The sequence below is a fragment of the Jaculus jaculus genome, chromosome 5 (genome assembly GCF_020740685.1).
Source record: "Jaculus jaculus isolate mJacJac1 chromosome 5, mJacJac1.mat.Y.cur, whole genome shotgun sequence".
Lineage (NCBI taxonomy): Eukaryota > Metazoa > Chordata > Mammalia > Rodentia > Dipodidae > Jaculus > Jaculus jaculus.
Genome location: NC_059106.1, coordinates 109,272,643 through 109,287,585, shown reverse-complemented (window position 1 = coordinate 109,287,585; position 14,943 = coordinate 109,272,643). Strand labels below are relative to the sequence as shown.

The following is a 14,943-nucleotide window of genomic DNA, read 5'->3' as shown; positions in this document are numbered from 1 at the left end:
GTATTCTGTTTGCCAATATTTTGTTGAGAATTTTTGCATCTATGTTCTATCTTTGCCTGGTTTTGGTATCAGGGTGATGCTGGCCTCATAGAAGGCGTTTGGTAGGATTCCTTCTTTTTCTATTTCCTGGAAAAGCTTAAGAAGCAATGGTGTTAGCTCTTCCTTAAAAGTCTGGTAAAATTCAGCAGTGAATCCATCCGGGCCTGGGCTTTTTTTAGTTGGGAGATTATTGATAACTGCTCGGATCTCCATGTTTGTTATAGGTCTATTTAAGTGATTAATCTCATTTTGATTTAATTTAGGTAGGTCATATAGATCAAGGAAATCATCCATTTCTTTCAGATTTTCATACTTTGTGGAGTATATGCTTTTATAGTATGTCCCTATAATTTTTTGAATTTCTCTGGAATCTGTTGTGATGTTACCTTGTTCATCTCTGATTTTATTAATTTGTGTCTCATCTCTCTTTCTTTTGGTCAGATTTGCTAAGGGTTTATCAATCTTGTTTATCCTTTCAAAGAACCAACTCTTTGTTTCATTAATTCTTTGGATTGTTCTTTTTGTTTCTATTTCATTAATTTCTGCCCTAATCTTTATTATTTCTTCCCGTCTACTACTTTTTGGTTTGCCTTGTTCTTCTTTTTCCAAGGCTTTAAGGCGAAGCATTAGGTCGTTTACTTGTGACCTTTCTAATTTCTTAATATAGGCACTTAAGGCTATAAATTTACCTCTTAGGGCTGCCTTCATTGTGTCCCAGAGATTTTGGTATGTTGTGTTCTCATTATCATTTGACTCTATAAATTTTTTGATTTCCTTTTTGATTTCTTCATTGACCCACTCATCATTTAGTAGTGTATTGTTTAGCTTCCATGATTTTGTGTATGCTCTGTAGCCTTTCTTGCTACTGATTTGTAGTTTAATTCCATTGTGGTCAGATAGAATGCAAGGAATTATTTCAATTTTCCTGAATTTGTTAAGATTTGCTTTGTGTCCTAATATATGGTCTATTTTAGAGAATGTTCCATGTGCTGCTGAAAAGAATGTATATTCTGCAGCCTTTGGATGAAATGTCCTGTATATATCTGTTAGGTCCATATCTTCTATGACCTCATTTAGTCCAGATGCCTCTCTGTTTATTCTTTCCCTGGATGACCTGTCAATTGATGAGAGTGGGGTGTTAAAGTCACCCACCACCACCGTGTTTGGTGTTATCTGTGACCTTAGTTCTAATAGTGTTTGTTTGACGAATTTGGGAGCCCCCATGTTAGGTGCATATATGTTTAGGATTGTAATGTCCTCCTGTTGGAGTGTGCCCTTAATCAATATAAAGTGACCTTCCTTATCTTTTTTGACTAACTTCGGACTAAAGTCCACCCTGTCTGATATTAGGATAGCAACCCCTGCTTGTTTTCTAGGCCCATTTGCTTGAAACACCGTCTTCCAACCTTTCACCCTAAGATAATGTCTATCCTTTGTAGAAAGGTGAGTTTCTTGAAGACAACAAATTGTAGGATCCTGCTTTTTAACCCAGTCTGCAAATCTATGTCTTTTCGTTGGGGCATTGAGACCGTTGATATTAAGAGATATTATTGAAAGGTGTGTATTTATGTTTGCCATTTGTGTGTGTGTGTGTGTGTTACTTGTTCTACCTGTGCTCTCTTCTGTTAACTGGTATTTGAGTATGGCTGGTTTTTTCTAGGTTCCTTATATGTGTGCTTTTCCTTTTGTTCAGCATGGAGGATTCTATCAAGTATTTTCTGTAGAGCTGGTTTTGTCTTCAGATATTCCTTTAACCTGCTTTTGTCATGGAATGTCTTTATTTCTCCATCTATTTGGATGGATAACTTTGCAGGATAAAGTAACCTTGGTTGACAGTTGTTATCTTTCAGAACTTGGAATATATCACTCCAGGCCCTTCTGGCTTTAAAAGTTTGTGTTGAATAATCTGCTGTAATCCTGATGGGCTTGCTTTTGTAGGTAACTTGATTTTTCTCTCTAACTGCTTTCAATATTTTTTCTTTGGTTTGTGTGTTTGGAAGTTTGAGTATAATGTGGCGAGGAGAGTTTCTTTCTGGGTTTTGTCTGGCTGGGGTTCTAAAGGCTTCCTGTATCTGTATTGGCACCTCTTTCCCAATTTGGGGAAAATTTTCCTCTATGATTTTGTTGAAGATGCCTACTATGCCTCTGGAGTGGAATTCTTCTCCTTCTACTATGCCCTGAATTCTTATATTGGATCTTTTCATAGTGTCCCGAATATCTTGAAATTCCCACTCATACTTTTCTATAAGTTTGTCTTTCTCTTTGTTGGACTGCATTAGGTCTGCCACCTGATCTTCTAGCTTAGATATTCTGTCTTCTCCCTCATCCATCCTACTGGTGAGATTTTCTACAGAGTTTTTTATTTCATTAACTGTGTTCTTCATTGCTAGTAATTCTGACTGGTTTCTCTTTATTATTTCTATTTCTCTATTTATGTCTTGTATTGCCTTCTTTATTTCATTAAATTGGTCTCCTGCCTCTTCTTTGATTCCTTTGATTTCCTCTTTGATTTCCTCTTTGATTTCTTCTTTGATTGTTTTCATGTGTTCTTTGACCTCTTTGAACATATTTATAATTATTCTTTTGAACTCTTTCTCAGGCATTTCCTCTAACTCTTTCTCACTGGAGGACATTTCTGATGCATTAATACTTTTAGGTGGATTTATATCGTCTTGCTTTTTAGTGTTTCTTGTGTTATAATGTATATATTTTTGCATCTTGGATTAAGTTAATGCTTGGATTTTCTAGCTAGCTGTGTATTCTTAGCTGTATCAATTGATTTGGTGTAATATATTTTCAGGGTAGGACCTTAAGGTATTAGGTGTGGCTCTTAAGACTTTCAGAGTATCTACAAAGATGTTCTTAGGGGTTGAGTTTCCCTGCTATAGGAGTATTCAAGCAGGCTGAGTGGAATAATATACTGGTAGATTCTAAAATTTAGCTAAACACTGTACCCATTCCATCAAAAACAGCCCCGAGTATGTATGCAAGAGTAGTTATTATAATGACCAGATCCTCTATCAACAAAGAGGTTTAAATTTCTGGTCTGTTGAGGTATCCAAGTCAGCTTGTGACCAAGTGAGACCCTTCCCTGGTGCAATCCCAGTTACCTTGGGTGATTGTGGTCTCAGTCAAGTTGCTGCCTGGGTCGTCGGGCTGCTGTTCTGATTTCTGGAGCTGGGCACTTGCTTTTCCTACGGGGCAAACTGAGCCGCTGCCGCCGCCTCTGCAGCTGTTGTAGGCGCCACCCCCGGAGTCCCCACCGCTGCTGAAGCTGCCGTTGCCGTGTCCACCGCTGCTGCTCACCCCGAAGCCGCTGCTGTGGGATCTGTCACCGCTGCCGCTCCTGGGTCCGCTGCTGCTGGGGCCACTGGTACCGGTGCTGGAGCCGCTGAAGTTGCTGCCGAATTCTGCTCCTGCTTGGGTCCCGCCGTCAGCCCAAGTTGGCGTGGCCGGGTCCCGGGCCGCTGCTGTGTTCGCTGGAGCTGGGTTCAGGCGGCAGGGGAGGGGAGGGAGCCGCGCTGTTCTGGTTGTATCGTTTCTCCACGTGTGCTTTTACTTCGCGGTCTGCTCCTCCCTCCGTTGCTCGCTGCCGCTCTCCCCTCACGTTTCCCGAGTTGCGGAGAGCGCGGTGTGAGGGGAAAATCCCGCACCTGGCTTGTCCTGCGGCTCGAGCCGAGAGTCCGGCGGTTTTCTGCCGCTCCGCGGTTGCGGCGGGTAGCTGAGCCGCCCCGGAGCCGCTGTTCCCGCCTGTGCAGGCTCTGGATGCTCTGGAACTCTTCTACTTCTCCGCTGCCGCCTCAACTTCCTATACACCTCACTTTTTAGTAAAAGTGTGTATTTTGCTGAGTTTTTTTTGGTCTTCCCCTCCCAGGCTGTTTTGGCGTGGTACCTACGCCGCCATCTTAACCGGAAGTCTCTTTTTTTTTTTTTTGAGTCATTGTCATGATATGTAGCACAGGATGGCTTCAAAGTATCAATCTTCCTGTCTTAGTTTCCAAAGTGTGTGGAAACGCTTGGCCTCCATATCTAAATTTTGTTGTTCATTTAATATTTTTGTTAAGTTCCAGTTAGTAATGAAATGTTTATGGCCAAGTGTGGAGGCACACACCTAGAATCTCAGCAGTAGTGAGGCAGAGATGGTAGGAACAGGAATGTATTCTACCCAGTCCAGCCTGGGCTGCACATAAAGACCCTGTCTTAAAACCTATTAAACCCAACAAAGCAAACTTTAATGATGTAGCTAAGATATAAAAACATCCACTAGCAAGACAAGAAGGTAAATGTGGTCTGGAGAAATGGCTTAGTGATTAAGGCACTTGCCTGCAAAGCCAAAGGACCCAGATTCAATTCCTCAGGACCCATGTAAGCCAGATGCGGAAGCACATGCATCTAGAGTTCATTTGCAGTGGCTGGAAACCCTGACACACTCATTCTCTCTTTTTTTTTCCTGCCTCTCTCTATGAATTAAATTTAAAAAAAATAAAATAAAATGAAGGTAAATGTGAATTATTGTCCCCAGGTAATGGGCTGGTTAACAGACCCAGCTCCATTAGCTATAGGAAGTTAGACAAGAGGTTAGGACATATCTGATCTGAGGAAAAACTATAGCTTGATCCTCAGTAGGGCAGATTTAAATGACTGCCAGATGTTTAGAAGATCTCTGGTGTGAAAGTAATAGACTATTTCTAGTGCCTCCTTTCTAGTTTTCATTGCTTCCCAATGGAATCTGCTGTACCTCCCGGCCAGTATTACAAAGAGGAGGTCTCTTTGTACTTCATAGAATTAAAACTTGCATTTTTAGCTGGGCACGGTAGCACATACCTTTAATCCAAGCACTCCGGAGGCAGAGGTAGGAGAACCACTGTAAATTTAAAACCACCCTGAAACTACATAGTGAACTCCAGGTCAGCCTAGGCTACAGTGAGCCCCTACCTCAAAAAACAAATAAATAAACAAAACAAAAAAACAACTTGCATTTTTAAAATTTATTTATTTATTTATTTATTTGAGAGCGACAGACAGAGAGAGGAAGAGGCAGAAAGAAAGAGAGAGAATTGGCGCACCAGGGTCTCCAGCCACTGCAAACGAACTCCAGACGCGTGCGCCCCCTTGTGCATCTGGCTAATGTCCTTAGGCTTGACAAGCAAGAACTTAACTGCTAAGCCATCTCTCCAGCCCACAACTTGCATTTTTAGGGCTGGATAGCCAATGGTTAAAGGCACCTGCTTGCAAAACCTGATGGTCTGGATTCAGTTCCCTAATGCCCATGTAGAACCAGATACTCAGAGTGGCCCATGCATCTGGAATTTGTTTGCAGTGTCAGGAAGCCCTGACCATGTGAGTGTACACACTCTCTGTCTCTGTTGGTCTGGCAAATAAATGTTAAAGTATATTGATATATAGGAATGAATTTTTAAATACTAAATTGAGCTTTAGCTTTCTTCTTTTTATTTTTGCAGTAGCCAAAGAGAATGAAAGAAGTAGATAATCTTGAAAGTATAAAAGAAGAATGGTAAGTTAATTCAAGCAACAAATTTCTTGTAATTTTTACTTATTTATTTATTGGTTTTTCAAGGTAGGGTCTTGCTCTGGCCCAGGCTGACCTGAAATTCACTATGTAATCTCAGGCTGGCCTCAAACTCATGGCGATGCTCCTACCTCTGCCTCCCACATGCCAGGATTAAAGGCATGTGCCACCATGTCTGGCAATGAATTTCTTTAGTACCATTGCTATTATCTTTCTATTATCTTTCTGGCTTTTTTTGATTGGTTGGTTTGGTTTTAGATTTTTGAGGTAGGGTCTCACTGGAGCCCAGGCTGACCTGGAATTCATTATGTAGTCACAGGCTGGTCTTGAACTCACAATGATCCTCCTGCCTCTGCCTTTTTTTTTTTTTATTCATCTTTTATTTTTATTTATTTGAGAGTGACAGACCAGAGAGAAAGGCAGATAGAGAGAGAGAATGGGTGCACCAGGGCCTCCAGCCACTGCAAACAAGCTCCAGATGCATGCGCTCCCTTGTGCATCTGGCTAACGTGGGTCCTGGGGAATTGAGCCTTGAACTGGGGTCCTTAGGCCTCACAGACAAGCGCTTAACTGCTAAGCCATCTCTCCAGCCCATCATAAGAATTTTATATGACCATTTAATTTTTATTTTATTTTATTTTTGTGTGTGTGTCCTCAAAAGGCCCTCTTTTGAAATAACCTTTTTTTTTTTTTTTTTTTTTTTGGTTTTCGAGGTAGGGTCTCACTCTAGCCCAGACTGACCTGGAATTCACTATGTAGTCTCAGGGTCTGCCTCTGCCTTTTGAGTGCTGGGATTAAAGGCATGTGCCACTACCTGTATTAGTCAAAGTTCTCTAGAGGAACAGAATCACTAAGATGAATTATATTAAAAAGGGGAATTTATTGGATTAGTTTATGGTAGTCCAGTAGCAGTTGTAGGCCTGAGAATCAAGGAACCTTGAAGCTGCTCAGTCCATGGGGCCAGATGCCTCAGCAGTCCCAATCTGGCACTGAAAGCCTGGACGATTCCTGAGGAGCTGCTGGTTTTCAATCCACACTGGTCTTCAGTTGACAAGGGTCTTTAGTCTGCGCTGGTCTTCAGTCAGGTGGAAGGCAGCAAGCAGCTCCACCAGCCAAATGGATGGAAGGAAGGAAGGAAGGGGCTCTTATATAAAGTCCCTGTCTTGAGAGGGGCTGCCCACTCTAGGGAAAGGACTTCCTCCTTCAATTAATCTTTCCAGGAAGCAACCTCAGAGACCCCTCAGAAAGGGATTTCTGTGGATTACTAAATAGATCAAGTTGCTAATACCTTAATCATCACAGCACCTTAACTTGTTAGCTACCTGACCTCTTGGTCTCGATTTCCTCCCTCCCTTCCTTCCTTCCTTCCTTCTGTTTCCTTTGGTTCCCCCCCCCCCTTTGGATTTTTTTTATACTTTTTTTAAAAATAGTTTTTGTTCATTTTTATTTATTTATTTGAGAGTGACAGAGAGAGAGGCAGATAGAGAGACAGAGAGAGAATGGGCATGCCAGGGCTTCTAGCCACTGCAAACAAACTCCAGACACATGTGCCCCCTTGTGCATCTGGCTAACGTGGGTCCTGGGGAATCGAGCCTCGAACCAGGGTCCTTAGGCTTCACAGGCAAGTGCTTAACTGCTAAGCATCTCTCCAGCCTGCCCCCTTTGGATTTTTAAGAAATACTTTATTTATTTGTAAGCAGAGAGAGAAAGAATGGGCATGCCAGGACCTCTAGCCACTGCAAATGAACTCCAGATACATGTGCCACTTTGTGCACCTGGCTTTACATTGTTACTGGGGAATCAAACCCTGGTTGTTAGGCTTTGCAGGCCAGTGTTTTAAACACAGAGCCATCTCTCCAGCCCTTTGTGTGTGTGTGTTTTATGCATGTGTGCAGAGATGTGTGTGCATACATACATGCAGTGACCAGAAGTGGAAATCAGATATCCACCTGTATGATTTCTACCTTATTTTTCTTATCAGTCTCTTCAGCTATACTGGCTGATCAGAAAGCCCCATTGATCCTCTTATCTCTGTTCCCTTCCATGCCTCAGCTTCTCCCCCACCCCCTTTTTTTAAACATGGATGCCATGGAATTGAATACAGGACCTCATGCTTGCACAGGAAGCCATCTCCCCAATCCTTCTTTGTCTGTTTTTATTGTATCTGGCAGAGACATAAGTAATGTTGTGTGTTTGTGTGTGTGGTGTGTGCTCATGTATAAACCCTGTGTGCACACATGAGGAGGACAGAGAAGGATGTTGGGTGTCTTCCTCTTCCCCCTTATCTCCTTGAGACAGGGTCTCTCACTGAACCTGGAGCTCTGGTTTTTTGGTTAGGCTGACTGATTGACCAACAGTCCGCAGCTCCTCTTGTCTCTACCTGCCACAGTACCCAGGTTATAAAGTAAGTTTGTTTGCTTGTTTTTGAGACAGTCTCTTAACTATGATTTCAAACTTGCTGTATAGTTGAGAATGAGAGAGAGCGAGAAAGAGGCAGAATGTGTGTGTGTAAGGGGAGGAGGGAGGGAAGTAAGTAGACTACATACTTTAGGAATGACATCCAACATGGTCCTTTGGCCTCCACACACATTCAGACATACGTATATGCACACACAAAAGAAAAGGTAAAATAGGGGCTGGAGAAATGGCATAGCAGTTAAGGTGCTTGCCTATAAAGCCAAAAGACCCAGGTTTGATTCCCATAAGCCAGATACACAAGGTGGCACATGCGTTTTGGAGTTCATTTGCAGTGGCTAGAGGCTCTGGTACACTCATTCTTTCTCTCTCTCTCTTTAAATAAATAAATAAACTTTTTTTTTTAAGAAGTTAGAGAGCCGGGCATGGTAGAGCATACCTTTAATCCCAGCATTCGGGAAGCAGAGGTAGGAGGATTGCCGTGAGTTTGAGGCTACCTTGAAACTACATAGTAAATTCCAGGTCAGCCTGGGCCAGAGTGAGATACTACCTCGAAAAACCAAAAAGAAAAAAAAAAAAAAGAATGGAGGTTCCATAAGTTACTAAACTGGACAAAGAAGCTAATAATATATAGAGAACACTAACAGATGCTCAAACATAGGAGAGATGGGAAGATTGGTGTGAGTTCAAGGCCACCCTGAGACTATATAGTGAATTCCTGGCCAGCCTAAACTAGAGTGAGACCCTGTCTTGAAAAACAAAAACACACACACACAACAAAACATTAACCTTAAATAAAATAAAAGGATTATTTTGAGCAGGACATGGTGGTGCATGCCTGTAATCCTGAGGTAGGAGGATCACTTTGAGTTCCAGGACAACTTGAGACTACATAGTGAATTCCAGATCAGCCTGAGCTAGTGAGACCCTACCTCCAAAAACAAACAGACAAAAAAGGATTATTTTTGAGGTTTTTTTTGGGTGGGGTGGGGTGGGGTGGGGCGGGGTGGGGTGGGGTGGGGCGGGGTGGGGTGGGGGCTTTTCAAGGTAGAGTTTTGCTCTAGCACAGGCTGATCTGGAATTCACTATGTAGTCTCAGGGTGTCCTTGAACTCATGGTGCTCCTCCTACATCTGCCTCTGTGCTAGGATTAAGGTGCACACCATCATGCCCGGCTTGTGTTTAAGTGTATGTCATTATATTTCTTCCAATTCATCCCCATTGCCCTCGCTACTGATATTCATGGAGAAAGGCTAAGCAAATATCTTAGTATCTTCCACTGCAAAGGGTAGTCCACACAGCATTATCCTGCCCCAAACATCCATTGAGCTGCTCTGAACTAAAAACAGTTTAGGGCTGGAGAGAGAGCTTAGTGGTTAAACACTTGCCTGTGGAGCCTAAGGACGCTGGTTTGAGGCTCAATTCCCCAGGACCCACGTAAGCCAGATGCACAAGGGGCCGCATACATCTGGAGTTTTGTTTGCAGTGGTTGGAGGCCCTGCCGTGCCCATTCTCTCTGTACCTATCTGCCTCTTTCTCTGTCTACTGCTCTCAAATAAATAAATAAAAATAAACATCTTTTTTAAATAAAAAGAGTTTAATGACTTCCCCAAGGTCACATACCTGTTAATTTAGACCAGGCCCTTAACTACAGGCTTGAATGTAACATCCTTTAATTAGAAATTCAACATTCTTCAATTAGAAAGAAATAGAAATTTTTAGAGAACTTATTTTTCTGGGGCAAGCCCAGAAGACTGGCTTTTTTTGTTGTTATTTTAATGTATAAGAGAGAATTGGCATGCCAGGGCCTCTGACCATTGCACTAGAATTTTAGATGTGTATAGCATCTTGTGTGCATTTGCAACTTTGTGCATTTGCATCACCTTTGTGTCTGGCTTATGTGGGACCTGAAGAGTCAAAAATGAGTTCTTAGTCAAGTACTTTAACTACTAAGCCATCTCTCAAGCCCTGTTTGTTTGTTTGTTTAGGGTTTGTGAAGCAGGATCTGACAATCATCCTCTCACTGATAATCAACAAAGGAGTTCTGAACAGTTTGTTGACAGCCTTTTTGAAGAAGCTCAGAAGGTTGGTGCCAAATGCTTGTCCCCCTCTGAACATAAGAAACAGGTAAACATCTATTATTTTCCTCCTTGTATTTCTCACAACGTTGACTTTTCTGAGGATCCCTAAGCAGTTTTGGCTATTTTCATGATAGTAAATGTATCACTTGCCATTTTCACTGTGTTAAGCATACATAGATATTGCAAAAACCATAGTGGTAAAACTGCTGTTATCTCATCTGGAATGATAGGATGAAGACAGTGGCAACTGTTGTATTTTTTTTGTTGCTGCTGTTGTTAATGTTTTGGTTTTTCTGAAGTAGGGTCTCATTCTAGCCCAGGTTTGGATCTCATTCTGTAGTCCCAGGCTGACCTTGAATTTAAAACAATCTTCCTACCTTTGCCTCCAGAGTGCTGGGATTAAAGACCTGCCCCCACCATGCCCAGCCAACTGTTGCATTTACTTGTATTCACAAGGAAAATAAATGCTACTTTCAGTTAATATACCGGGGATGGTGGCTGGGGAGATGGCCCAGTGCTGGTTGTCACATCTGCTAACCTGAGTTTGATCCCAGCACTTGGGAGGCAGGTTGGAGGATCCTTAGAATTTCAGGACCTTTTTTGTTTTGTTGCTAGGAAGGCCAGTATAGCTGTCCTGAGAGCTTTGGGGATTCACCTGGATCGATCTTTCATTGCTGTAGGCACATGAGTATTACAATTACAGTAGTAAACTCCATGCTTGCTCCATTTTGTGTCAGCTTCTCCCGCCTACCTCTGCCCCCTGAGTGCTGGGATTAAAAGCATCCACCACCACACCCAGCTAAGATAGCCACCACACCTAGCTGATTTAATATATTTTTAATTAATTTATTTATTTGAGAGAGAAAGAAAATGAGCACACGAGGGCCTGTAGCCACTGCAAATGAACTCCAGACACATGCACCACCTTGTGTATCTGGCTAATGTGGGAATTGGAGAATTGAACCTGGGTCCTTACGCTCGCAGGCAAGCGCCTTAACTGCTAAAGCCATCTTTCTAGCCCATCCGTACTTTATTAACAGCCCATTTCTTAATTTGTTGCATTACAGGTAGATCTAAATATAAAATTATGGAAAAATGGATTCACAGTTAACGATGACTTTAGAAGTTACTCTGATGGTGCAAGTCAGCAGTTTCTGAACTCGATCAAAAAGGGGTAAGTAGAAATCTTAATTTTTTTTTTTTCCACTCTGGCCCAGGCTGACCTAGAATTTGCTGTGTAGGCTCAGGGTGGCCTCGATCTCACAGTGATCCTCCTACCTCTGCCTTCCGAGTGCTGGGATTTAAAGGTGTGCACCACAGGGCTGGAGAGGTGGCTTAGCAGTTAAGCGCTTGCCTGTGAAGCCTAAGGACCCCGGTTCGAGGCTCGGTTCCCCAGGTCCCACGTTAGCCAGATGCACAAGGGGGCGCACGTGTCTGGAGTTCGTTTGCAGTGGCTGGAAGCCCTGGCGCGCCCATTCTCTCTCTCTCTCCCTCTATCTGTCTTTCTCCCTATGTCTGTCACTCTCAAATAAATTAAAAAAAAAAAAATTAAAAAAAAAAAAAAAAGGTGTGCACCACAACGCCCAGCTTAAATTAAATTAAATTTCTTTATTTAAAAACATATATTTATTTATTTGACAGAGAAAGAGGAAGAAAGAGAATGTGCGCTCCAGGGCCTCCAGCCACTGCAAACAAACTCCAGATGCTTGCACCCCGTTGTGCATCTGGCTAACGTGGGTCCTTTGCAACTCCACTCTCCATCATATCTGCTTCCCCTCTCATCAGTGTCTGTTTTATTTATTTATTTATTTGAGGTAGGGTCTCACTTTAGCTCAGGCTGACCTGGAATTCACTTTGTTGTCTCAGGCTGGTCTCAAACTCACTGCAATCCTCCTGCATCTGCCTCCCAAGTGCTGGCATGAAAGGTGTGTACCACCACACCCAGCTCTTTTATTTTGATGTTGTTATCTTTTCCTTCTTCCTGCACTACGTGTGTAGGTAGTGTCAGGCACTGCGAGGTTGCGAGGTCATGGCTATCCAGGCCATTTTGTGTCTGGAAGAGTGCATTATAAGGAGTCCTACCATTCCTTTGGCTCTTACATTCTTTCTGCCACCTCTCTGCAGTGGACCCTGAGCCTTGGAAGGTGTCATAGAGATGTTTCAGTGTTGAGCACTCCTCTGTCACTTCTTCTCAGCACTATGGTGCCTTTTGAGCCATCCCAGATGTCACCTCCGTCTGCAAAGAGAAGCCTCTTACCAAAAGTGAGAGTAGCATTAATACATGGGTATGAACATTAACAGAAGTGCTCATCGGGCAGTTTGATGAGCATAGCATATACAGTTAGCCAGATACCAGCAGATATTATGCCTCTAGGGCTCATGACATGACTTCCTCAGTCATAGGTTTTCAGTATCAGGTATGTATTCCCTCCCATGGAGTGGGCTTCCAGTCCAACTAGAGAGCAGTTGGTTTTCTCCATAACAGACATGCTACTGTTATACCCATTGGCTCATTTGGCCTGGCTAACCAAATTTAAAGCTTGCAGTGTCCACTGTTTTTTGTTTTTTTTTTATCCCCCCGGGTGATTTCTCTCTCTCCCATGGAACTGCATGCAATGTAGATTTTTCCAGCTTTCCGTCAGCTGGTCTACACAGAGGAGGTTTTCAGCTCAGCTCCAGCAGGATTTCTCATTGATCTTGCAGCCCAAGTATGTGGAGTCTTCAGTGATACTAATTTTTTTTTTTTTTTGTCTCATCTATCCCAGGCTTGAACCCCTAGTCATCCTGCCTCAGTCTCCCAAGGGCTGAATTATAGGTATGAGCCACCACACCTAACTTTGCTATGTGTATTTGATCCTTCCTCTCTCCTCTGCCTCCTGAGGGCTGGGATTATAGGCATGCACCACCACACCCAGGTCACAAATGTAATGTTTGAAAAAAAATTATTTATTTGCAAGCAGAGAGAGGGAGGCAGACAGTGAAGGGGTACACCAGGGCCTTCAGCCACTGCGAATGAAGTCCAGACACATGTACTACTTTGTGCATCTTGCATTAACTAGGTACTGGAAAATCAAATCCAGCACTTTAATTCTAGCACTTGGGAGGCAGAGATAGGAGGATCACCGTGAGTTGTTAGGCTTTGAAGGCAAGCACCTTAACCATTGAGCCACCTTTCCAGCCCTGCAAGTATAATTTTAAAGGAAGTTTATGGATTTGAATTCTAAGCAGCTAGATCTTACATAATCTAATTCATTTTGCCAATTATTACTTAATACCATGTCTTCTTTGTTTAAGCATTTTCTATTTATTTATTTATTTATTTCTATTTATTTGAAGGGTGGAGAGAATGTACACACCAGGGTCTCTAGCCACTGTAGATGAACTCTAGATGCATGCACCACCGTGCACATCTTGCTTGCATGAGTATTGGGTATTTGAACCTGGGTCCTTAGGTTTTGCAGGCAAGCACTTTAACCGCTAAGCATCTCCCCAGCCCCACACTTCTTCTCAGCACTATGGTGCCTTTTTCTTTCTTTTCTTTCTTTTTTCTTTTTGGCTTTTCCATTGTGGGTTTCTTTGTACTCTAGCTCATGCTGACCTGGAATTCACTATGTAGTCTCAGGGTGGCCTCGAACTCATGGCAGTCCTCCTACCTCTGCCTCCTGAGTGCTGGAATTAAAGGAGTGTACTACCACTCCTGGCTGTGGTGCCTTTTGAGTATCCCAGAGGTCACTGCCATCTGAAAAGAGAAGCTTCTCTAACCAAAATAGCATTAATATATGGGTATGAACATTAAGAAAAGTGTTTACAGGCAGTTTGGTGAGCATAATATATGCATTTAGCCAGACACCAGCAGGCATTACACCCCTAGGGTTCATGACTTCTCCCATCATAGTTTTTCATTATCAGGTATATATCCGCTCCCATGGAATGGGCCACCAGTCCAGTTAGAGAGCAGTTGGTTTTCTCTATAACAGACATGCCACTATTGCACCCATTGGCTCATTTGGCCTGACTGGCCAAACTTAAGGCTTGCAGTGTCCACTGTTTATCTCTACTGATGACTTCTCTCCCAGGAAATACATGCAGCATAGCTTTTTCTAGCATTCTGTCAGCTGGTCTACACAGAGGAGGTTTTCAGCTCAGCTTCATAAAGATTTCTCCATGACCTCAGAGCTCAAATGTGCAGTCTTCAGCAATAGGGTCTTACCATCTATTCCTGGTGGGAAACCAAGAGCTCAGCAGTAGCCTATAATGTTTTGGGGCATCAGGGACCTCCCTGGCCAACAACTCATTGGAAGGTATTCCATCACTGGCAGTGAAAATTTCTATTGACAGTCTATGGCTTCTCATTGCACCATTGTCCAAAAAACTAGGTTTCCATATGACTTGCTCATACCCTCTTAGATTTTGATTAACCATCCCTCCACCCTACCTTGCATAGCCCTTTCCACCATAAATAATTTGTTTTTCTCCTTAAATATATACAATACCATCCCCTTAAGTCCTCCCCTCCTCTCCCTGCCTTATAGCCTCTTTCTAGCTTAATGGCCTCTGCTACCAAGATTTTTTTAAAAAAAGCTTTTATTTATATTTATTTATTTATTTATTAGACACAGAGAGAGGGACAGAGGGGAAGAGAGAATGGGCGCCCCAGGGCCTCTAGCCACTGCAGACGAACTCCAGAAGCATGCACCCCCTTGTGCATCTGATTTACATGAGATCTGCAGAATTGAACCAGGGTCCTTAGGCTTTGCAGGCATATGCCTTAACTGCTAAGCCATCTCTCCAGCCCTGCTACCAGATTTTATCCCAACTCCCATACAAGTCCAAACATTTGTCTGGCATTAAAAAATATATATTTATTTGCAAACACAGA

At 42.7% G+C, this 14,943-nt stretch overlaps 1 protein-coding gene across 3 annotated transcripts in view; it reads left to right on the top strand.

Annotated features, from left to right (window-relative positions):
- The window catches only part of Ubxn2a (UBX domain protein 2A), a 48,715-nt gene that overhangs the window by 14,595 nt on the left and 19,177 nt on the right, over window positions 1-14,943 (top strand). For all 3 annotated transcript variants that reach the window (XM_045149848.1, XM_045149847.1, XM_004663756.2), the window contains exons 2-4: window positions 5,502-5,554; window positions 9,972-10,110; window positions 11,132-11,238. In XM_045149848.1, coding sequence (XP_045005783.1) covers window positions 5,514-5,554; window positions 9,972-10,110; window positions 11,132-11,238 — 287 coding nt within the window. In that variant the 5' untranslated portion in view covers window positions 5,502-5,513. The remainder of the gene's footprint in view (window positions 1-5,501; window positions 5,555-9,971; window positions 10,111-11,131; window positions 11,239-14,943) is intronic.